The sequence below is a fragment of the Lycorma delicatula genome, chromosome 3 (assembly GCF_047948215.1).
Source record: "Lycorma delicatula isolate Av1 chromosome 3, ASM4794821v1, whole genome shotgun sequence".
In the NCBI taxonomy this organism is placed as follows: Eukaryota; Metazoa; Arthropoda; class Insecta; order Hemiptera; family Fulgoridae; genus Lycorma; species Lycorma delicatula.
Window position 1 is genome coordinate 139,925,697 of NC_134457.1, and position 24,848 is coordinate 139,950,544.

The following is a 24,848-nucleotide window of genomic DNA, read 5'->3' on the forward strand; positions in this document are numbered from 1 at the left end:
TTTTCTTTTCAATAAGATTCAGTTCATTTTTACATGGGAACAAAATTAATTTTCAGATCGAGGAAATTTAGAATTTATTCATTATGAATATTTAATGGTTGGGAATCAGGTTAAATGGCTACAGAATAATTATGAGATTTGTGTTATATAATTTTTAACTTGCAGATAATGCAAAACTATCAAATGAAAAATATCGTATTCTCAAAGTCCAGTTGAAAAATCACCTCAAATGTGGTCAGTTGCTAGTAACCTTCAAGACATTATTTTTTCATTGTATAAATAAAAAAAGACATGTAAGTATTAAATATAAAGGAGAAAAAGATTTACAGTGATTCGTAAAAGTTTTTATTTCTAACAAGTAATTTCACAACTTTTTTCATTTGAAATTGATAGAATTTGTGTTACTTGTGACCAGGGTTGAGACTAATAATAATTGTTGTGCAGTATGTGATTTTGTTATTTATTTTTTATCAATTGGAGAAGAATTGGCCTCTTCTTCATTTTTGATAAAAAATGAAGAAGAGGAGATGGTCAGGAAGAAAATTTCTATTTACTGGGTAACACGGTGGCAATTGCTTAGCCTTATCACCTTTACCTTCTGACATATTATAGTCTTCAAAGTTAGAATCAACTTCATTGTCGGTATCACTCTGTGAACTGCAGCTAAAATAATTAAAATAACTATATTATTAAGGAGAATTCTTGTAACTTTTATCATTTATGATGAATAGATAATAAATAAATAGATATGAAATATAATAACTACAGTTAAAAGTTTATCAAAATGAAGCAACAAAAACATAATATAAATAAATTAAAATTTGTTATAAATGAAACATACATGTGTATGTAAGTAGATAGATGATGAACATCTATCTATCTATCTATCTATCCAAGTAATCATGAGTTATTACTTTTTGGTTCAAGGAAGTAGTTTCAGCCAACTGTGGAATTATGAGATAGCTATTATTAGAAACAAAAATTACCTAAACATAGTCATATACCTTTTAGAAATTACCACTATACAAATCATTTCATCTCAGAAAATAAATAATTTTTTCAAAACATAGCTAAAACATCAAAGTAACAAACTACATTAAAATTTGTTAAGGGTATACTTACCCTTATGTAATACATAAGGGTAAGTATGTACCCTTAACATACTATTAATGTATGTATACTTTTAATCTACAAAAATTGGATAAAATATTCAGTAATTATCACGAATGTTTAACCTTATAATACAAAAAACCTATAGGCTCATCTTTGTTTAAAAAAAATCTAAAAAATTGTTTGTGGAAAATTATGGAAGATTAAACTAATTAAAAAATAAGGTCATATTTGTAATACTTATTGTAAATAATAAAAAGTTATAAATAAATAAAAAATTAATGCTATTTAAAATTGGTCTTTAGCTCCTTACTTTTTAATCTTGTTCTTGAAGTAAATACTCTGCTAGACTCTTTAGGAGTCTAAAAACCATAATTTTTATGCTTGCATAATTTAGTAGTTTTCCAATAAATTTAACAGAAATTTATGGTGTTATAATTCAGATATTAAGAAACTCAATGATCTAAAGGAACAGAATAATATTTGTTTTGCTGTTATTATGATTACACAAAAATGTATTATTATTATTATTTATTTATTTATTATTGATGTATACATAGATTTATTTATTCTAACTTCCTTCTTTATTAGGTTTTCATTAATAGGTGTATTTCAGTAATAGGTGTATTTCATTTAGGTGTATTGATAGATTAAGTTAAGTAACAAGCATATCATGTTTTTAAAAATTATATGCTTGTCACAATATTTATCTTACCCTGCTCTCCTTTGTTTAATTGTTTTGCATTGCATTCTAAAAACAATTCACTTGTGTGTGTGTGTGCATGTGCGCGCGCACGCATGTGTTTATGTATATCACCCACAAAACTCGCTGGGCTACCAAGATTACATAAAATAAATAATCCTATGAAACCTTTAATTAATTTTAAAATAGCACCTGCATATTTCATAGCTAAAATATTGGAATAAAAATGAATCTTACATAACATAAAAAATGGTTATAAAATCATAAATAAATTAAATTCTATTAAAATTAATTATAACACGAAAATCGTAAGTTATGATATTGCTAATATGTACCCTAATATACTAATTGACAATGCAATAGAAATAATAAAGAATGGATTACATGAAATCCCAGAATACACCAACATATTAATAATTATTATAAGAAATATTTGTCTTTAAAAACCACTTTTAATATGAGAATAAGTGTTATTCACAAACAGAGGGCTTATCTATCAGTGGGATCACCTATATTTGCTATTATGTCTCGAATATTTATACACGATTTTGAAAATAGTTCATGGCTTATCAAATACACACCATATATTGTTATGGATAAAGTATGTAGATGATAAAGTACACAGATAATATTTTAGTCATATATAACCCAATTATAAATAATGATCATTTTAAATAAACTAAACAATTACAATAAGATTTTAAATTTACATATGAAATAGAAAATAACAGAAAAGTTCATTTTTTAGATATTGAAATTGAAATCCAGGGGCGGCACTAGCACCCATTCTGGCAAGTATGACAATTTGACAGAGGCAGAGACAGACGCAGAGAGGCAGCGATGCTACCTATTTAATCTTTAAAGTAGGGTTTTTCAACACCTTCTGTACCTTCAAATTCATTTTTTTAAATAAATAAGAATGATTTTGGATATATGAATTGTAGCCCACTGGGTTGGTCTAGTGGTGAACTCATCATTGCAAATCAGCTGATTTAGAAGTCAAGAGTTCTAAGGTTCAAATCCTAGAAAAGGCACTATCATCCTCTGAAGTAATATCATCCTCTGAAGTAATACCTTGTGGTGCTTCCAGAGGCGAAACAGGAAAAGAAAGATAGATATGTGAATTGTGTTCAAGAATCCTAAATAAAAAATATAATAGTTTGTGCAGAATTGCCTTTCGATTAGCTTTCTTATTTTTTATTGGAGTGCATCAAAGTCCTGCAGTAATTACAATATTCAGACTTCAGACTTGCAAATGATCCAATTGATCATCAGCTGATCAGATGATATTTGTATTATACATGAAAGAGGAAAAAAAGGAAAAAAAGCTTATACCTCTCAATTACTAATATAACATAAAACATGAAAATCGAGCTGTGAACAGCTGTATTTATAGCTAGCTATATTAATAACTGTATTTCCATAGTATTTATGTAAATAAAACTTCCATACAACAATATATGGTATTGTCATCTTTCTGTGGTTGAGTATATTTTACCTCAAACTGATGATGCTCCGCAAAATTTAATAATTTATTTGCAATTCACCTTCAAATACAACACTGATAAAAAAAACCACATCCTGTCAAGTATTTTTCATAATATATTAGTTGTATAATATTTTCACTACATAGCGGATCATACTTTCATTTGACAATTTGTCTACTACATAAAGCTTATTTTCTATTTCAGTATAAGATCATTTTTATTAATTCTACATGAAACTCTGTGAACAATTTCATCTTCAACTTTATACAAAAGATGAAATCTAAACTTATCCCGTCAAGTATTTTTCATGATTTATGTAATATTTATATTGAACACTGTTCACGCTTAACAATCATGCTTTAAAAAAAAAAAAAATTTTTTCCAAATTTATTTTCAAAATTAGTGATCATTCTTTTCTTCTTTTTTTTTTTTGCAAAAAAGATTATTAAGGAGCTAGTATGACTTTATGGTCTGCACCACTTTGTGGATTAAACCTACATTCGATAATTTGCCTACTACATAAAGTTTCTTTTTCATTTCAGTATAAGAAATTTTTATTAATTCTACATGGAACTCTGTGGACAATTTCATCTTCAACACTGTGCAAAAAATGAAATCAAAACACATTCTGTCAAGCTTTCAGAGTAAGTTATACTCTAATTTGGAAATAATTAAGCTGCTTAGACATGTAAAGTTTTTGTATTACAGTATATCTTTAAAAATCTTATATATATATTTTATTATTTCATTTACCAATCTAACTTATAAAGCTGAGAAAAGATTAGATTCAAATCATTCTAACATATGACATCTGCTCTGAGCTGACACCAATTTTGTTACCTCTGCTAACTTCAGATTGCATAGTTCATGTATGCTCACTTGAACCACTAGTAAATACTCACTTGAAAAACAGAAATTCATTAAAAAAAAACTCTTAGAATAGTTGGATAAAATTATATTTTTTAGATGCTTCAATCTCTTTTGGCAGACGTTCAAATACAGTCAAAGTCCTGTATTTTCAATTGAAAATAAAGTGAGTAAGATGTAGGTTAGTTGGTCAATTCCATTTTTTCTATCGGGATCCCATTTTAATACAAAACATTGTTTTTATCTTACAACAAATTCTACAGGATGAATTCAATAAAAAAAAGGGGAAAAATATTATGAATACTATTAAAACTGTTAAGAATGCTATTTAAAAATAAGTCATGATACATTTTGTTCATCACATCTCTTTCGTTGAGATCTAGTATATAGTTTTTTGCAAAAACATTAGCTCAACATAAGTATGTTTAGGCATATGTTGAAAAAATGACTTATATCTTAATGACTTATTGAAATATAAAAGAAACTTCATGTAGTAGGAAAATGATTGAATGAAAGTTTAAGCTTGACAAATGTGTTTTGATTCCATTTTTTGCATAGAGTTTAAGATGGAATTGCCCATAGAGTTCCATATAGAATTAAAAATTGTCTTCTATTAAATGAAAAAGAAACTTTATGTAGCAGGAAAATTATCAAATGAAAGTTTAATCTACAAAGTAGTGCAGTACATATCCATAAAGTCATACTTGCTAAACATAAACAATATAATAGAAACATCAGTTCATAGAAAACCCACAACAAGTAATATTACAATACATTTAAATTCTGACCACCCATGGTTACAAAAAAACAATTAATTAAAACCAATTAATTAGAGCAAGCTCTTCATTATATAAAAGAATAAAAATAAGTTCAAAAAAGAAATATATGGAATAAAACAAATAGTAATATTTAATGGTTTTGATGATGAAATGATAGAAAAATTGATAAAAAGCAGAATAGAAAATGCCCAGATAATTATACTAAAATACAACAGAAAAAAATAACACAAAGATTAATAATAGTTTATACCTTAAGTATAATTACACAAATAAAATAATAGAAAAGATTATTAATGTACATGAAAATAAATATATATATAAAAAGCATATGAACCAAATAATCACATTGTTTAGATAACAGTTAAACAAATAATAGAGTGGAATATACAAAATTAAGTGCAACGAATGTAATAATATTTGTATTGGTAAAACCAATAGATCATTTATAAATAATATTACAAAAATTTTTTAAAACTTGCTTTATGTCACGGCTATTAAATTTTCATCTGCAATCCCAAAAACTACCACATATAACCAATTTTGTTGTGCAATTTTTTTACACCCACACCCTTAATTTACTCCCGTATGGGAGGATGTTTGCAAACGTAATGGTGATATATTGTATCGTCACTCGAACTTAATAACTGTACAAAATTTAATCAAGCGGTAATGTCAGGAAGTATGTTAGATAAGGATGCAAGATTTGAGGACTAACATGAAAAAAAAAACATTGTGAGTTAAAAAACCATTTACTATACATTACATAGCATACAAAAACAAAAAAGTGATACATCTAATGTAGCTGAACATTTTTTAGAATGCAAGCATAGTATTTATTACTGACTGAAAAAATAATTTGGAGATTTTGGAAGTATGTATTAATGATAAAAAAATTAATATACTCGAGAAATATTACATCTATAATTGTAAACAAAAATGTAAAATGATGAACCACCAGTTCCGATTCGAAGATGATTATTTAATTAAAAACATAATAAAAATACAAGTAAGAGTTTGCAACAATGAAATAGAACAAAGGAAAATACTAAATTTTAAAGATTAAATCATTCCAGTACTGGACAGCAAAATTGACATAAAAATTCATAATAAATTCAAAATTTCAAAAACAGAACACAATTTAAATGACAAATTATTAAAAGAATGTATTTTAGTGCTTTTAATAGCATTTTTACGCAGTAAAGAGATATTCAATGTACATATCCACTGATGTGTTTTAGTAAGTAAAAGGATATTTTTAAACTTAGATAAAAAAAATAATTATTTGCCTAAACAACTTGTGAGTCATTGCAAAAGATTTGGTAATAAATGTATTTCCTGGAAATTATGTTTGAAGTTTTTTGTTTTGTTATATTAAATGAAGGTATTTCTTGTCTGTCAATTTATTTATTAATTATATTTGAATAAGATGTTTTTCTTTAATTTCCATCAGAAAAAGTGGAGGAATAACATTTGAAGATGAGGCCAGCGTTAGAAGTATATATTCCCCTGATGAGACAGATGTTGCATTTACAGCCAAAAGTAAGTGATGACTTAAAAAAAATGTATAATGTTAACTGTTTTTATTTTCAGTGAGTGGATTTCATCAAAATTTAATTATTTCCCCCTGTTTCTATTTTCTTAATTTTATTTACTTTGTGTAATTTTTTTTAAGGTTAATTAAATGTAAACGTTTTAAATACTTAAACATCAAATGTTAAGTTGTAGTGGCACTCTTTCATTATTAAATAATTCATAATTAATTAACTGATTTAATTTCGTTAATTGTTATCTTAATGGATTTTTATGTACAGGATATTTTTAGAATTTTATTTGTTTGATCCGTCTATTGTAAATTTAGAGTAGAGTATTTTAGAATTTAAATGCAAATAAAATTTCAATGAAATTAAGATTTACAAAATGATTAGAATTAGAGACCCAGATTTTACTTCATAAAAGTGTAGTTAACAATATAATTTTGACAAAGCAACTATTGAAATTGATTCTAATTGTATGATGACCTGTCTGGTTTAAGTTTTAAATTGAAAACTTACTAATGGCTGTTAAAATATATTTTTGCAATGTTGAGTAGACAGAGGTCATAGTTGTTCTAGAGGACATTGTAGCAACAAAACTTTCCCATAGTAAAGATATTGTTACTACATCTATCTTCATTCTTTGTTTACTTCTGTGACATTGTTAAAAAAGTAGCATTTCTTTCTTCATTGTATCATGTGGTACTGGGAAAAAATTCATTAAAATCTCCATATTCAGAGATGTGGTTTTCTTTATAAAATTGTGTGATATGGCAATAGTGCACCAAAAAAAGAAAATGTGGTTGTTGAAAATTCTCTTACAGTAAAAAGAAAAGGTAAATCTTTATTCAATTTTTTATTGTAAAAATATTTTCATGTAACTGGTATTATCAGTATGTTAATGTTTTACCATTTTTATTTTTTATTAATATGGTATTTCATCTGTTCTAAGCAGAAATTTGTTAAACATAATTTCTTTACTTTCTGAAAGAGTTCAACTTTCAGTTTTAATTAAATGCAGAATAATTAAAAATATTTCTGTATTTTATCTAACTGCAACAAAAAACTAATATACATTTGCATGGTACTTATTTATATATAGTTATTGTTTCATTCTTAATTAACAGATAAAAATATTTATGAATCTTAAAATTTCCTAGCATGAAAACGCCAATACTTTGGTTTTTATTAGTTAAATCAGGACTGGAGAAGTAAGGAAGTCCAAATTTATTTTATTTGATACAATTGTGATTTTTACTGACCTGAAAGCAAAAAGCCTTTTGAAGAAAAACCTTTTTCAATATTGTAAGTTTTTGTTAATTGAAGGGGAACATTGTGGTCTAGACATTTTTAATAATACTAAGTGTTTTACCTTTCTCTGAAGAAAGTTTTTCAATAAAACCATGTTTTATTAGTGGATATTTAAATATTCCTTATGTTAGTTGAGGTGATTCCAAAAGTTATAGTTTATTTTCTTTTGTGATTTATTTACTAAAATTTATTTTCAAGGATTTATAAGATTAACTGAAAAGGATACAAAATGATTTGGAGTAGGATTTGCTAAAAACGTAATATTTAACTTCTATTCTTTAAAGAATATAAGTTTTATAATATCTTATATTCTTTATATTCCTTTGAAAGAAATTATAAGCTATAAAATATCCTTCAAAAGGATATAACTTTTAATATCCTACAAAGTAAAGAATACTTAAAAAGTGGAAAGGATTGTACAAATTGTAATATGTGTATGAGATTGCAAATTCATTTCTGTTGCAAAGTTTTAAATTTAATCACAAAATTCTTTTGAATCAAACATCATTATTTTCATTATGTTTTTCATTTTTTCAGTTGTTAAATTATTCACTTTGTTCCAGATAATCATTCCAGTAATCCTTCAGTAAACGAGGCTTGCTACATTCATGATCAGGGGAGTAGTAGTGGAAGTACTGCATTTTACAGAGAAGCTGTGTAAGTTTTATTTTTATTTTTTTTTACTGCAGTAAAAATTAATAGTTCTTTTTACTTAAAATTAAATTTTAAAAGATATTCTTCATTGTCCTATTAGTGTTTTGTAAAAATAAATTATTTTACAAATTTTCGGGGCTACAAAAAAGTATCCCCACCAGAATATTGAAATAGAACATTAAAATCATAAGTTCATGCAAAGGACATTGGCATGGAAAATTTGAACAAAGGGAATGTACATTCCTACATTAGAAATGCCCGCCCTCCCTTCTATGCTCTGACCATCAGTTGTCTGCTGAGATCGAGGAGGTGGAACACATAAGAACTGATTCTTTGAAGGAAACCCACATGAGTTATTCCATAAAGCATTTTCCTAATCGTCCTGTCCCAGCTAAACAAAGCATTCAGCAATTTGTGAAGAAATGGCACCAAATACGTTCTGTTGTAAATGCACCAAAAAATAGGGCACCATCTTCCACACTCTTGAACTTCATGCACACATTTCCAAAGTGATGCTTTGTAGGCTTTGGAAATCTACCAGAAAACTATGGCAACAGGTCACCGCAGACATGTCCTATAGAATTTGAAGTTGAAACTGTACTGCTTCACAGTGTGCAACAATTGAAGGAACCCCCCCCCCCCCATCACTTTAAAGAAATAAAGAATTGTCAATAACTATGGTTCCAACAAGATGGCACTATGAGCCACACTGTTCAACAGAACTTAATTATTTGCATAACCTATTTTCCAGGTTGTTTTAACTCACATTTCAGAAATATTTTATGGCCAACTGGTTATCCAGATCTCTCAGACGTTTCTCCTATGAGGATTCCTCAAAAGTCAAGTTTTTCTCTGTTGCACGATAAATGAACTGAAAGAGGAAAAGTACTATGAAATTAATAGTATCACACCACCTGATATTAAGTGTTATAATCATTTTTGTACATCATTTATAAGAATCCATAGATATGGAAGGAAGAGAACGTATGAAGCACACAATTTTTAAACATAGATAACAAAATCAATCAAATTTGCTTTTTCAAATTATATAATAAAAATATCATTGTAAAATAAAATCCCACTCCATTTTGAAAGTGTCTGTTTTTTCTGCGTTACCTTACATGTAACATTGTACTTGACTTATGTTTGTCATCAAACAATTTATTCAATGGTTGTATATTTTTTTTTAGGGTTTTTCTTACAGTTCAGTTCTAAACTGTTTGTATTAAAATAGAGCTACCTAGTATAATTCAAAACTTTAATTCCACTCACTACTTGCATTATGTTCAGTAGCGAACAAATTAATCCGAACAGAGGAAATTTTTTTTCTATTGTAGGGAATTTTCATTCTGTGGCAGACTGCTTACTATTTGGTGTTTCAGAATTAGTGGTTTTTGTACCTATTAGGTTTTGGTGACCTTGTGAGTTTCTGTTATAAGTTTGTTATTCGCTTCTAGTTAATACAATGAATATAACCCCATGAAAGCAGTAAAAAATTGCCAGTTAGTGTAGTCTGGAGTTAGGTACTGTAAATGAAATCGTGAAAAAGTTTTGGGAAACAGGATCCGTCTCTCCAAAGAGAAAAGGAAAATGTGGATGGAAAAAGAAAACAACCTACACAGGATCGATTACTAATAAGAAAAAGAAAAATGAATCCACGATTGTCAGTTGTTGACTTTAATAGGGACTTGAGAGCCAGTGGGACTAATGTTTCTGATATGACAGTTCGTAGAAAATTGTTGGCAGTGGGAAACTCAGAAACGTAAAAAGAAGCAGTTACTGACACAGGTTATGAAGACAAAAAGACTTCAATGGGCAAAGGAACATAATGTTTTTTTACACATGAAGGGCCAGGAGCACTTATGCCTGTGGGTGGGATGTTGAAATCGGATTAAGGAGCACTTATGCCTGTGGGTGGGATGTTGAAATCGGATTAATATATTAACATTTGCCAAAGAAAAATAGTCCCACTTATGCAGAAGAATCCAGAACTCATTTTCCAACAGACCTTGCACCATATCACACGTCGAAGAAAGCAAAAAGAGTTCTTCAAAACCCAAAAAATTTGAGTGCTCTTGTGCCCATGGAACTCCTCCGACCTGAATCCCATTGAAAATTTTTGGGCCATACTAAAAAGAAGACTTGGGAAAATTAATTGTAGCACAAAAACTGACATTAGTTCAGTGATACAGGTTTGGTTTTGAGATGAAGAAATCAAAAATCATTGCTCACCCTAGTGGAATCAATGCCAAAGAGGACTAATGAGATAATCAGAAACAAAGGAAGACATATAAACTATTAAATTTGAGTAAGTTTAAGTATTAAACATTTTTTCTTTTAAAAATAACATTTTCTATTGAAAATACTGTGTTCGGATTAATTTGTTCGCCACTGTAAACTTTTTGTCTTGTATAAAATAATAACAGTATGTAATGATAATAATAGTAATTGTTTTGTGTATTATATATTAACTTATATTTTCCGCCATATTGAAAAGCAATAAATTTTTTTGCAGAACCTCAAAGAAAAGTAGCTAATTTGCAAACATCCTGGCATAGTGATTGTTATACATTGAAACTGCTTCCATTTCCCTACCAATTTATGTGGACAGTTTTTACAATACTATTGTCAGATCAGCAACTATTGTTGCTGATCTTGATCAGTAGATGTATATCACTGGTACAGTTATTTATAGGAAAGAATAAGTCCAGTGATATAATGAAAATTTAATAAAAGTAAATTAGTTTAAAAATGAACACAGGAAGATATTAATGTAAAGAGATAGAAGAATAAAATGGATGTTTTTGTTATTTTCACTTAATTTTTAGAGTTTGCGGTTGAAACATCTGATGTCAAGTCGATTCAAGATCAGAAGTCACAATGAAGTATAATAAGTGCGTGAGAGGTATTGATAATGCAGATAAAATACTTTCCTGTTATATTTTACTGCAAAAAAATGCTACAAGGTACAAAAAACTTGGGTTGTGTGTACTACAGTTACTGCTTCTAAATGCATTTTTTTGTACGCATTGATTATTGCATTTCAATGTTCTGGTTTTCAACTTATATAAATCCTGTTCAGCTGTTGGGGATTACCTTAGTGGTCCCATTCCATCTCCCAGCACTTCAAGAACTTGCAGGAATGTGAGCACATCAGCTGTACTCATTTTCTGAGGGCCTATTATCCCAAGGAAGACAGAAGTAGACACAAACAAATTTGTTGCCGACAATGCTCTCCATAATGAGAAAACTAATTATATAAAAATGGATTTTCCAGGAAAGCCAGTGTTTGTGTAGCATGATCATTCCTGCCTATAGATGTTATAATAATGTAATTTTTTTTTTTTAATTCATTAAGTAAAACATACATTTTTAATCTAAAATTATTTTTATTTTCTAATTTTCAAAAATTAAGTTTTTCTAAAGAGTTTTTAGACAAAAAACATTTCTCTTATCTGAAATTGGCTTAATTTTCATAGGATGCCATCTTAAAAGTCTTTGTTAATTGTGCATTAATTTCACTTTAGAATCAACTTGTTTGTATTCCCAATATTGCTTTAATATTTTTTTCTTTAAATAATTAGTAACAAAAATAAATTTACTTTACTGATTTACAGGAGGCAGAGAATATTGTGCGTTTATGATTTATCAAAAGAAGCTCATGAGGTTTTAAGAGCTAAATCAAATTTATATTTTTGGAATCTTTTAACAATAGCAATATTCTATTCATTACCAGTCATTCAGCTTGTTTTTACATATCAAAAAGTAAGCATTTTTTAATAACTTATTATTAGATATAATGATATTGTATTTAGTTTACGAGTGTGGTAAAGTAGAATTACTAAACATTTATCAAGTTGAACTAATGATTTAATATACATCATTAGTGTGAAATTGATAAAGATAAGAATTTTATCTGTTATATCAACAATGATTTTGCAGTATGTGTACAGTTCTGTTAATTTGAGATTTTTTCCATGTTATATTCTATTCGGTAGTGTGATTTGTTAAAATTCTACACTAGACTTATAATTAGCAGCAGTATAATATTTAGCATGCAGCTCTGCATTGATGGTTACATACAAACTGTACACTGTAAACATAATCATAGCAGAATTTTTCTGTATATTTTCATTTCCTATTCTAGTTTTCTGTGATGTGAAAAATTGAAAAACAGTTATAGTCTTAAATGTAATTTAAAGTCATCTATCTCATCTCTGATCACAAAAAATTAATTCAGGTTTTAAATTTAAAATTTAAAGCTTCTTCTTTACTTAATTAATTAATATATATGTGCAATAAATATGATAAAGGTTATCAGAGATTTTTCCAGCAAGTAATAAAGAAAAAAGGTAGCTAACTTTTCCTGTACTTTTCATGAAAGTTGATCATGAGGTCAAGGAACTCTTACAATTTGTAACAAAAAAGTTTGTTTTTTAATACCTGTATTCTCACTTTTTTTAAGACTCCATGGCAGAATGATAGCCTCTGGTTTTGAGTTCAGATTCATGTTATGGAAGGTTGTCAGTTCAGTCTTACTGAAGTTTTACTTTTCAAAATTCTCATTTTCATTTTATTGGCCAGTATCCTGTAGAAAATATAAAAGGATATTAATAATTCAAGGCTACTCTTGAATTAATAATTAATTAAAAGGTTGTGTTATCCTAGAACTAGTAAATAAGGATGTAAAAAAAGGCTGGAAAAATTGTTATTGACTTTGGTTTTCATATAAATGAATGTAGCATATTGAAAAAAGTGACAAAGTTTCTTTGTAAGTTGAGTCAGGCTGCTACATATTGTGACAGCATGGTAATATACAGACCAATAATCTATGCGTCCACAGCAATATTTATTCTTTCTTCTGTGTTAGATGGCAGATTACAATGACTGATTAATGTGTTGCTATAATTAACTCATTGAAAAAATACATTGTAATTTTGAAATAATTCTCAGTAATCTATTTATGGAATGGAGTAAGCACATAATTATTACAACATTGGGTAATTTATACAATTTATTTTAAAATATTTAATCAGTACAGTGTTATTTATTTTATGACATTTTGGATGTCACAAGCAACCATCTAAATATAAATTTTTGTTAGTTTTTTTGTATGTTTATCATTAAAACAAGAAATTTTGTCATAAATCACTGAACTCCCATACAGTTAATTTCCTTTTACTATTGTTTGGTGTGGTGTTTCTATCTTTCCTCAGCTGGAAAAATGTTAGTTAAAAAATTTTTACTACACACAAGTAACTTTACTGGATAAATGATTTAAACTGAGATTTTCATTACACATTACTCACATAATAGCCCAATATGTTGTGCAATATATACATTTAATTACATTACATCCAGGATGTATGAACTAATTAAATACATTATAAAATAGGTTACATTAAGAACTGAATAGTACATCAATATTTACAGTACTGTGTGTAAAATAATTATATTGAATTTAATTGTAATTGAGAGTATTTTTTCATTTTTATGTTTTTATTTATTTTTTGCAGAGCAATTATTTATTTTTTATTATACTTAAGTTTATGGTTTGTTATCTGATTTTTGTTAAAGGTTTTAAATCAGTCTGGTAACCAGGATCTCTGTTATTATAATTTCTTGTGCTCACATCGACTGGGTGTTATTAGTGATTTCAATCACATATTTTCAAATATTGGTTATATTCTACTTGGAATTCTTTTTCTATTAATTGTTTATAGAAGAGAAAAATTGGAAGAAATGAGGGTTAGTGAGTTGAAATTTTTATATGAATATACATGTGTAAATTTAGTTATTAGAATTTAATAAAATCATTAATGGTTACTGTCTCGTTTAGGATGGACAAATGGTCTATTTGACCTAATCCTGTGAGTCAGATGGACTACATAGCTCCTTAGCTACTAGGACTCAGGGAAAATCCATTATAATCTTTATCTTTGATAAAATAATGTACATACAGAGTAGAGTGTTCCCTCAGGAAAGGACATTATTTAGAGAGGCAATTCTAGAGCTAAAAATAAGTAATATAAACAAAAATTTTCTGAGTTATGGCTGTCAAATGATGTCGCCTCAATTTTATTTTTCTGTAGACAATATAATGCAATAATAAATTTCTTAGGACACTAATTATTCTAAAATATTAATGTATTTGTATGCTATTTTTGCTGAAAGTAATAAAAAAGTGGTTCCCAAAACTATATCTCTTAATATTTTTAAAAAAAAACTTGCGTAAAACAAATAAAATTCAAATCGTAAAATAAAACCACTATTTTTTAGATTTGGTTTAAAATAAATTTAATTGTGAAATAAATAAAATAATGTAAAAAAATTTATATAAATGTTTTAATTCCACTATTAAAATTGATGTACTTAACTCGTTTCTGAAGATCTTTTGGATTGCTGGACTTAATATATCTTTCTATTAATTCTAATGATCAATTAATTCATCTTGCATATAAGTTTATGAATCTCACTTTTCATCCAACCTCATAAGCAATAATCTAGTGGAGTAGTCTGGGGGAGACTTTGATGGCTATTTACAGATCTTCCATGACCAATTCATTTTCCAATAAAGTATTCATTTTCAGAAATTTTGTTACTTGATGAGTAGAATGTGGAATATATCTGTCATATTGAAAATACCTATCCATTCCTCTTGACAGTGGTACATTTTTCAACTGAGAAAAAAATTAATTCTGAAAAAATTCTAGGTAACTTTCCATATAAGATAATATCTTAATATGATAGGGTTAATTTGTTGGTTATCTATCGTACCACACCAAACATTTATTTAAAATCTGTATCCACAGTATCTTTTGGATTTTCTTCTGATCAATAATGTTTTCATCATATGTAAATATCTGTAAATAGTAATTGTGAAAATATTCAGTGATTCACATTAATCCATTCACAAAAATACAGTCATGCAGCGTAATCTTCTGGTTGAAAGTGCTGCATTCTGTACATGAGTTGGACATAACCCATGAAAATGTAATGTTCACCATATATGAGATTTTATAATATTAAGTTGCCTAAATATTCTTTGTAAACTTGTTGTGGAATTATGTTGTACTATTAAATGAAAAAAATAATTTTTCAACTTCATCTTCATGTTTGAGTTCATGTTGAGATGAAATATTAGCACTAGGAAGAGTGTACCACTCATGCAAATTGTTAAAAAGCATACTAATTATTTTACAGTCTGAATCTCTATGTCTTGGATACCTACATCAATATTCTGCAACTAAAGCTGTAGCATTTTCTTTAAAAAACTCATATATAAAAAATGTATCTGTATATTCAGCATGAATGATTAAATGAAGCATTGTTAAAACACAGATAAAACAAAATTTTATTTTTTATGACCACAGATAAAATTTAAATTATAAACATTAATAATCACTATTCAAACAGCCAAGCATTGATCAGTAATTTCCATAAAAAACTGCATAAATAACAATGAATCGCATTCAGATTTTAATTTCATTTCATTTAGTCAGTGATGTCAACTAGTTGGGCAATAAATAAAATTTAATTAGTTATTTTGTAATAATCAGTTGATTTGTTAATAAAACAATTGTGCTAAATTACACTTTTATTTGTTAGCTTGACTTTTTTTTTTTGCTTTTAATTAAAGCCAAACTTATCAAACTAGTATTTATTTTTTATTAGCTTTATTTGTCAGTTTTCACAAAATTAAATTGTATACAAAATTTGTAACAAAGTTTTATTTGTTCACTGACAGTTTATAAAGTTATTTTATGCCAAACCTAAAAAAATTGTATTTTTTGACTTAAATTTTGTTTTGTTTTATAAATTTTGTTTTGTTTTATGTGAGTTTATGAAAAAATATTAGATACAGTTCTGGAAATCTTTTTTTTTCAGGTCAAATAACATACTTTAATAATAGTTACAGAGCAAACATCAGGGTGACATTTTTTTCAACTATAACTAAAGAATAAACATTTCTAGACCTTTATTTGTATGTCTTTTTTCTTATTTTTAGGTGTAGAATCATCTTTTGAAATAAAGTTATTTCTTGATGAAATACTCCTTACATAGCTTACATGGTTTTATATGTGTGAAATTATAAACCTTCAAAATAGAGTAATTAGATAAGTTAAATTTACCATATTAGTTTGCAACAGTTAGCGTGCGTGGGTATGTGTGTTATTTATTTATAAATAAATAATAAAATAAAATGTAAATAAATAATTTGTGAATAGAGTATAAGTATATATATATATATATATCCTCAGGATTTATTCACAGGTAGATAAATAATGAAAACCAGAATTCAGTCCCATTGACAAAGGACATTGGCATGGCCGCCAGTCTTAACACTTTTAACCTGTTGTCTTGTATTAATGACAATAGTACAACAGATAAGATGAGTGTCTTTCTTTGCAAATGCCTTTGCTGTTTACAAATAAAACTACCCTAAAATTTATGAATGAAATTTAGTACATTATCTCTTCATTTATAATCTAATAGTAACTCACTGAACCATTTCTTGTTTTCATGTACTGGAATTACTTGTAACGTCACCCTAGTCACGTTGGACTTAATTCACTAGAAATTTGCTTCTTCACTGACCTCCTCACAGAATACTCTCGCTGACTGACGTAACATCTCGCTTAAGACTGATTTCACAGTACTCTGATCTCGTAGACTGACATCATAATGTCTCGCTTAGACTGATCTCAACTGGTTTTCCCTGGAGTATTTATACTGCTATCCTCTTTACTTGCCAGACTGGAAGCATGAGAACAATCGATCGAGCCTTTCATTCCCATGCATTCCTACCCTAATCTAGTAACTCTTCTCACAGAAGAACATCTGTTTAGTGTGTCAGTGGGCAGTATTAGAAAAGACGATTGTTAAATAGACCCCTTTCTAGATTGCTCCCATTATTATATTTTCTCCTACTTTCTTCTTAATAGGTAGGAGTCAGTTACTCAAGTCCATTATACTGGTCTTGCTACACTATATATATATATTTTAATTTTATAATTTAAATCACACCTAGTAAAGACCTTAATTTTATCATGAAAGTATTTTGTGGGATTCTGCATGCTTAGTCATGATTGAATTATTTATTAAACTGCAAATTAAAAATACTGAAACTGTCTACATGCTGTAATGTTTGGTACGTTACTATAATATTAAAATGAAAATTGCCTATTTATTTATTTCATGAGTGCTGCTACCTGTTGCAGTTTTTATAAAATTGTTTCCCTCAAACACTATCTGATAGTTTATTAGATTGAAATTTTGTTTTTTATTTATATACGTAATATTTTTATAATATATTTGAATTTTTGTCATCTTCATTAATTTCTATTATTTCTAAATTTGTGTTGATATCAGAAATAAAATGTTTATTGTTTATTAGATGGTCTGCCGTATTAAATAAAACTAATTCATAATTTTTGTAATTTCTGTCATTTGTAAAATCACTCATACACATAAAGTTTTAACATGGACAGGTATATTGATGATATTCTTATTATACAATTGATTCCAAATTGCATTGCAATCTCTCAGTAGCTGATTCTAGAGTCAAATATAAGAAAACGGTTTATATAAACATAGGTCAGAAAATGGTTCATTAGCAATTTTCAGCCTACAGAACATTTGGCCCTGCTTTTTACTCCCTCTATGAACTGGACTAAAATTCTTGGGATACAAATTGAGGGGTAAATTTGGTGTTTCCTTATGGTTTTTGATCTAAGAAATTGAACAAAAGTGTTCCCAGATCCCTACGTCACTTAGATTTTAAGAAAAACAGGGCAAAACATGAAAAAGTTTTGTTGAAAAATACACTCTTTTAGGTTTGGAATAAAATAACTGTTAATTTACCAATAAACAAATAAAAATTTCTTGTTAATTTTATACAGAATTTAATTCTGAGAAAATTGATATAAATGTCTATTAAAATTAAACAAAATTTGGGATTTTCTACTTTAATTAGAAACAAAACACACAAACTGGATTGGAAAAGTGATAAAATTTTAAACAGAAAAATTTACATACAAATGCTAAAAATTATAAACATAAATTTGAAAGTCATCCTTCAAAAACATATTAAAAATTTTCATTTTTTCATAGGTTGGCAATAACAGTGGATCAATAATTAACTTTAGTGTCTAGCATTTGAATATTCATTTGAGCAGTGTTGGTGCTGTTATTATTCAGTTAGTCATTCACAATGGGTAATACCACAAATTTGTCTTAATTTAGAGAGTTGACTTACATGTTAATTGGTAAAGTAAATAAAAATGGATTGGCTACTGTGCGTGAATACCAGAAAGATTATTCAAATTAAAGAATACTGGATCTTAAAACATTTGAGGTTTTAGAGAGGTAAGTTCAGGAAACAGGTATCCTTAAACCACAACTGTTCAATGCTGGACATGAATGTTTTGTGAAAGATGCCTATGCTGAAGAAGCAGTGTTGAATGTGGTATAATTAACATCCACCTCAAGCACCAAAAGGTTGTCACATTGCTTTCATTTTCGCAGTCAAGTGTGTGGAGAACATTACAAGAGCCACAATTATACCCATTCCATACAACACTTGTAAAAGAGTTATTTCCACCTGATTTTGATAAACAGAGGACATTTTGTCAGTGGGTGATTAATAAATGTGAATATCATCATCCAAATTTCCCAAGTAATATTTTAATTACTGATGAATCCTAATTTACAAGAAATGACATTGTAAATTATCGAAACACTCACTTGTGCAGAAGAAAATTTCCATGATATTGCTACAAATCATTTCCTCCACACTTTTTTGTTTAATGTGTAGTGTGGTCTTCTTATTGATAATGTCATAGGCCCTTCTTTTTTACCATCAAGGCAAGGCTCACTAGAGAGATATTCCGACAGTGAAGGCACTTGAAGATATTCCACTTGTACAGATGTGGTTTACAATAATGGTGTACCTGCTCAATAATGTCATTATGTGATGAATCGGTTAAATAACACTATGCAATGGATTGGTCAAAACAGAGCAGTAAAAGAAGTGTCACCTCAATCTCCTGATCTCATATCAGTGGACTTTTTCCTTGAATGAGGTCGTTAGTCTATTCTGCTCATATTGGCACACAAGAAGAATTGAAACAGTAGTAGTAGAAGTTGGAGCTACTATTAGGAATAATAATGATGCTATTAGACATGCCTAGCTAGTATGGAATCATCAAGCCTGAACTATTCATTGAACAGAATGACAGCCTCATTGAGCAACTGCTTTGAAACTGTTTGCAGCTTTATCAAGTAAACATTTTGATGTTTAATAATTTTTAGAAAAAACCAAAAAAATATGCGATTTTCATTTGTTAAATCTATCTTTTATTCATTTTTTTCTATTATTAATAGGTTTTCTATTTGTTTTCATTTACATTACCTTGTTGAAACATTGATGAAAATTGTTCTGTTTAAAATTGTATCACTTTTCTGATCCAGTTTGTGTGTTCTGTTTCTAATTAAAGTTGAACTTCTCAAATCTTTAATTAATTTTAATAGTCATAATTTACATCAATTTTCTCAGAATTAAACTCTACAAAATTAACTAGAAATTTTTATTTCTTTATTGGTAAATTAACACTATTTTATTCCAAACCTAAAAAAGTGTATTTTCTGACAAAACATTTTTGTTTTACCTCGTTTTTTTTTTTTTTTTTTTTTAAATGAGGTAAAACATGATTATCAACAGTAGCAACTACAATAAAGTTGCTACTGTTTTAACAAAAGGTCTTGTTTTACTACTAAAAGGAAAGCAGGGTTGAAGCGGCTACTGTGTGAAAGTTAAATCCCCCCCCCCCCCTGTGTCTTGCCTCCTTTTACCTTCCATCAAATAATCCATACCATTGTTTTGCAAACACCTGAAAGGGTAAAATTTGTCCTTGGCCATTTTATTCCAAACCTAAAAAAGTGTATTTTCTGATAAAACGTTTTTGTGTATATACAGTAACAAAGAAATTCCCGAAGAACAGTTTTCTAGAAATTACAGCCTGTCAAACTGATGGATCTAACATTCGCAAATTTTTCTTTTCTAAAATTTGCCTGCAAAATTTGGAGGGTCTTACAATCAAGGGGGTCTTATTTTCGAATAAATACAGTGTGTATATATATGCACTCGTACAGTATATTTAAAAAACCACTTCAAGAATTCAAGGAATGGTCCCCCATATCGAAATAAAGAAAAAATGTTTTATAAACATAAGTACAGAAATCCTTTGTTTACCAGTTTTTATGGTACTTTTTCTGATTTGTATTTCAAGAAAATATTGTTTTTATCATTATCATCATTGTTATTGCTAAGTGTTAGTGTTTTTCCTTTTATCCCGGAAGTCCTGGTTATGAATCCTAGTAAGGTTTGGGACTCTTCACATTATAAAATTTATCTCTTATCAGCTGCTGTAATTTGACATAAGCCTATCCATGTTAAAAAAATAAATAAATAATTATTAGGCTATTGCATCTTCTCATTCACTTAATCAAAAAAAAAAGAAGTATTTCACTATTTTTTATAGATTTGATTGATGTAATGTTAGGTGACCTTGTTTATCTTTATCCACTTTGAAGACCTAAGTTTTGTTATTCTTTCCAAATAAAAATCATTTTTTAAAGTAGTGTTAATATAAAATTCAAATAAAATAAAAATGTACTCTATGAATGAATGGATAATTTACAAAAATTCCAAAATAGTGTTATATATTATTGAAATTTAAAATTGGTAAATATTTCTTTAAACATAAAACTAAATAACAAATTCAATTTTCTGAACTTCAGTGATGCATTCAACAGTTATCTACTTAACATTTGATTATTAGCTTTCTTATTACACAATCTGTCGTTGTTGTTTCATATCAATGTGTATCATCACTAAATAAATAAAATTTTTCTATCAGTAGAAATTATTTACAATTATCCTACAATTTATTAAAATGCAGATATTGGATTTAATGATTTTTCTTTTAGCCAATATTAAACTGCACATTCTGGAAAGGACATTTTAACAGCACTATAAAAAAATACTAATGTTATATATAGTTAAAGTTTTTTGGTATAAAGTTATTTAAGTTGTAATACAAAGATATATATTTGTTTTGTTGAACATTAATGAATTCTTTCTATTTAATTCTTTTTGCTTGCATATAGGATACTGGAATTCCACAACACTATGGCTTGTATTATACCCTTGGTGCTGCACTTATTATGGAAGGTGTGCTAAGTGCTTGTTATCATTTCTGTCCAAATCATTCAAACTTCCAATTTGGTAAGATTTTATTGTTAAATGCTCAATAGTTCTCAAATATTCTGTTATGTTTTCTTCCCTCTGTATAAATCATATAATGGTAAGGCAGACTGCATACTCTAGAAATATAGCTAGCCATTCCTTGACTGCTACCTTAGCCAGTTATAGTATTAGGAAGACCAGATTAAGGAATATCCCGGTACTTAAAGGGGCACAATCTTATTAATTATTTCTTTAGAGCACCTACTGATTTAAGCTTGATAGATCCCGAATATTCTATTTTCAGTAAAATATTGTAGAGGTAAAATGTAATGTGTTCAACTTAAAAGAGGTCCCATTATTTAGTTTAGTCTGTAAATAATAGTCTGTTGACAATCACTTGCATAATAATAATAATAATAATAATAATAATTTATGGAAGCTCCTGCAGACAATTTATTTTAAGTAACCCCACAAAAAAAAAAGGCTGGACTAATCAAATGAGGGGATCTTTGTGGCCACAATCCTTTAGAGATGATTTTTACATCAAATAAAGCATGTAGGATCTCCATAGTAGAGCGAGCTATATGGAAAGTGGCATCCAGTTGCAACCAGCAGCCATTCCTCTTGCATTAATGCTATGAATCTTGGTAGACAGCAGCATCCACAGTTTTTTCAAAAAACAAGGGTCCTATTATTTATTGCCTTGAAACTCCACATCATACACCTATTTTTGTGAGTGTAGGGAAGATTCAAAGAAAATGTGAGTATTTTCATTACCCCAGGTCTGATAGTTCTGAGTATTAATGTACCCACCAAGAAGAAACTATGCTTCATCTGTGAAAACACTTGATCAAAGTGCGATTGTTTCCTCTAATGAACTTCTTAAACCATTGACAGTAGTGAACCTGTTTACCATAATTAGCATTAGTTGACTCATAAAAAATCTGTATTTGACACTAACATTTCAGCATTCTCCTCACCGCAGTGTGGGCTGAACCTAGTGAAATGTTCTTTTCCTGGCTTAGCCTTTGCAAAGATTTGTGAGGAGTATTATTACTGCTGCTTTAATGTCCCAATGCTGTGTCAGTTTGACCTATGGCACGTATCTGTTCTTAATACGGAACCGTTTGATGATATTTTTTACCTATTTTCTGAATAACACTTTTAACTGGTGCTTTCTTTTCAAAGTTCTCTCTGAACTTTCATTGACACACAATATAAGATTTCATCTAAATAAGTTTCAATCATGAATACACTTTCTTAAGCAATTAACCGCCTTTTACTAAACAACAACACGTGATTACACAGCCTTATTCAAAGGCCAATGCTCAAAACAGACTGGCAATACTCAAATTTTCAGGCAATTAACAGTCCTCCCCACTCCAGCTTCAGTTTTATGAACATCTTCCACATTATTTTACCCATCACACACCAATGTATGCATTTTAGCAAAAATATGCATTTAGTATCAACTACTGAGTGGTGAGGCCTCTTTTAAGTTGAACACTCTGTAGTTCTCCAGTTAGATCTCCAGGTAGAGACTGCCTGGAGATCTAATGAAGTCATCAGGAAATAAAAAAAAATTTTATATACTTCGATTGGAATGTGAAATGTCAACAACACCTTTTTCAATCAGAACGATAGGTTAGGTAGATAAAAATGGAAATAGATAGCTTAAGCTTAGATGGAATAAGAATTAGTAAGGTAATGTGAGCAGGAATTTCAGTTAGTGGCTTGTATAATTATTAACCTGAAATCAAATAATTACAATGTAAACGAAAAATAATGATAGGACACCATCATTAAAGATGACCACCAGAATACTAGGACAGCAGGATACTACTATAAACATATATCAAGAAAGTTAGTTTTACAAGCACACAAAAGCATAATCATTTACATTCTTGTAAGTTTATATGCCTGCATACACCTTTTATCAGAAGATGAAGAAATAGAAAAGATAAACAAAGAAATAGTTGACTTAAGAAGGTAAAAGAACTTAATAATTGGAAACTGGGTTGCTGTAGTTGAGAAATTAGAAAATATTTGACTTTCATATGAGAAATGGAAGAGGATGTTGCATTCAAAAATTTTTATATTACCTAGTAAAATCATACAGTTTTCAAAAATCAAAAAACGCATGTTACAGTTGTGTATGAGGCCAAGTGATATGGAATGGTATCAATAGATTGCAAAATGAAATAATAGACTGTAAAGTACATCCAGGAGAAGAGACTTTTAAATTGATCATAATTTAATTATTGTGAAATTTATATTAAAGTTTAAAGAACTAAAGAGGAAACTGGCAACAAAAGAAATGGTATACTTGCTGATAAAAAGATGTAAATGACTTAATGATAAAGTTTAAGCAAACCTTATGAACATGTTTAGAAGTAAAAGCTAGATGTGTTTAATGCATTATTGATGACTTTTTTGAGTAGACAGCTTTGCAAACAGGACAATCAGAATGATAGATAATTTCTTTAAATGACACTTCAAACGTTGAACATTAGTAAGGAAAATTTTAAGATGTCTGATTATATTTTAATATTATTTTCTTACTAAGCAAAGAGAACGGTATATATTACAGACAAAAAAACTCACCAGGAGGATGAGTTATGGAATGGTAGAAATCAGGAGCATCATTTTCCAAGAAAACTTTACATTTTTACCAGATATCAATAATATCATCAATCTGAATGAGATATTCCTCTCAACAAACCCCTTATGTTTTCAAGGCAAATTCACAAAAACTGTTAATAGCAATATGCAATTAGAAATTTTAAATAGCAAGATGAATCTCCTGATCTGAATTAGATGAACACTGTGGCTGTTTTCATGGAACTCTGATGACGGAATTTCAAGTGCCAACTGCACTTGGAAAGTTCCTAGTGCATATGTTGACAATATTTTAAGGGCATCAAACTGCCATTCAGCATGACATGTGTTAAAATTGAATACTTTTAGTGTTTCTCTTTTAAAAGCTGTTTTACTATTTGGGAAGCCAATTATGAATCCACCTGATATTAATGTTATTTTATTTATAAATAGATAAACATTTATTTTTAAAACTGACTATTGTTCTGTATTTCTTGTTTTAGCACTGTCATAGTGTACACTATTTCATCATCAATAACAATGATAGGTGAATTTAAA

The 24,848-nt window shown here is 28.4% G+C and overlaps 1 protein-coding gene across 1 annotated transcript in view; it reads left to right on the plus strand.

The window, feature by feature from the left end:
• LOC142322052 (SID1 transmembrane family member 2-like) overlaps positions 1-24,848 on the plus strand; it is a 97,807-nt gene that overhangs the window by 48,357 nt on the left and 24,602 nt on the right. The window contains exons 7-11 of the mRNA XM_075360673.1: positions 6,397-6,485; positions 8,353-8,446; positions 12,061-12,208; positions 14,021-14,191; positions 21,614-21,731. Coding sequence (XP_075216788.1) covers positions 6,397-6,485; positions 8,353-8,446; positions 12,061-12,208; positions 14,021-14,191; positions 21,614-21,731 — 620 coding nt within the window. The remainder of the gene's footprint in view (positions 1-6,396; positions 6,486-8,352; positions 8,447-12,060; positions 12,209-14,020; positions 14,192-21,613; positions 21,732-24,848) is intronic.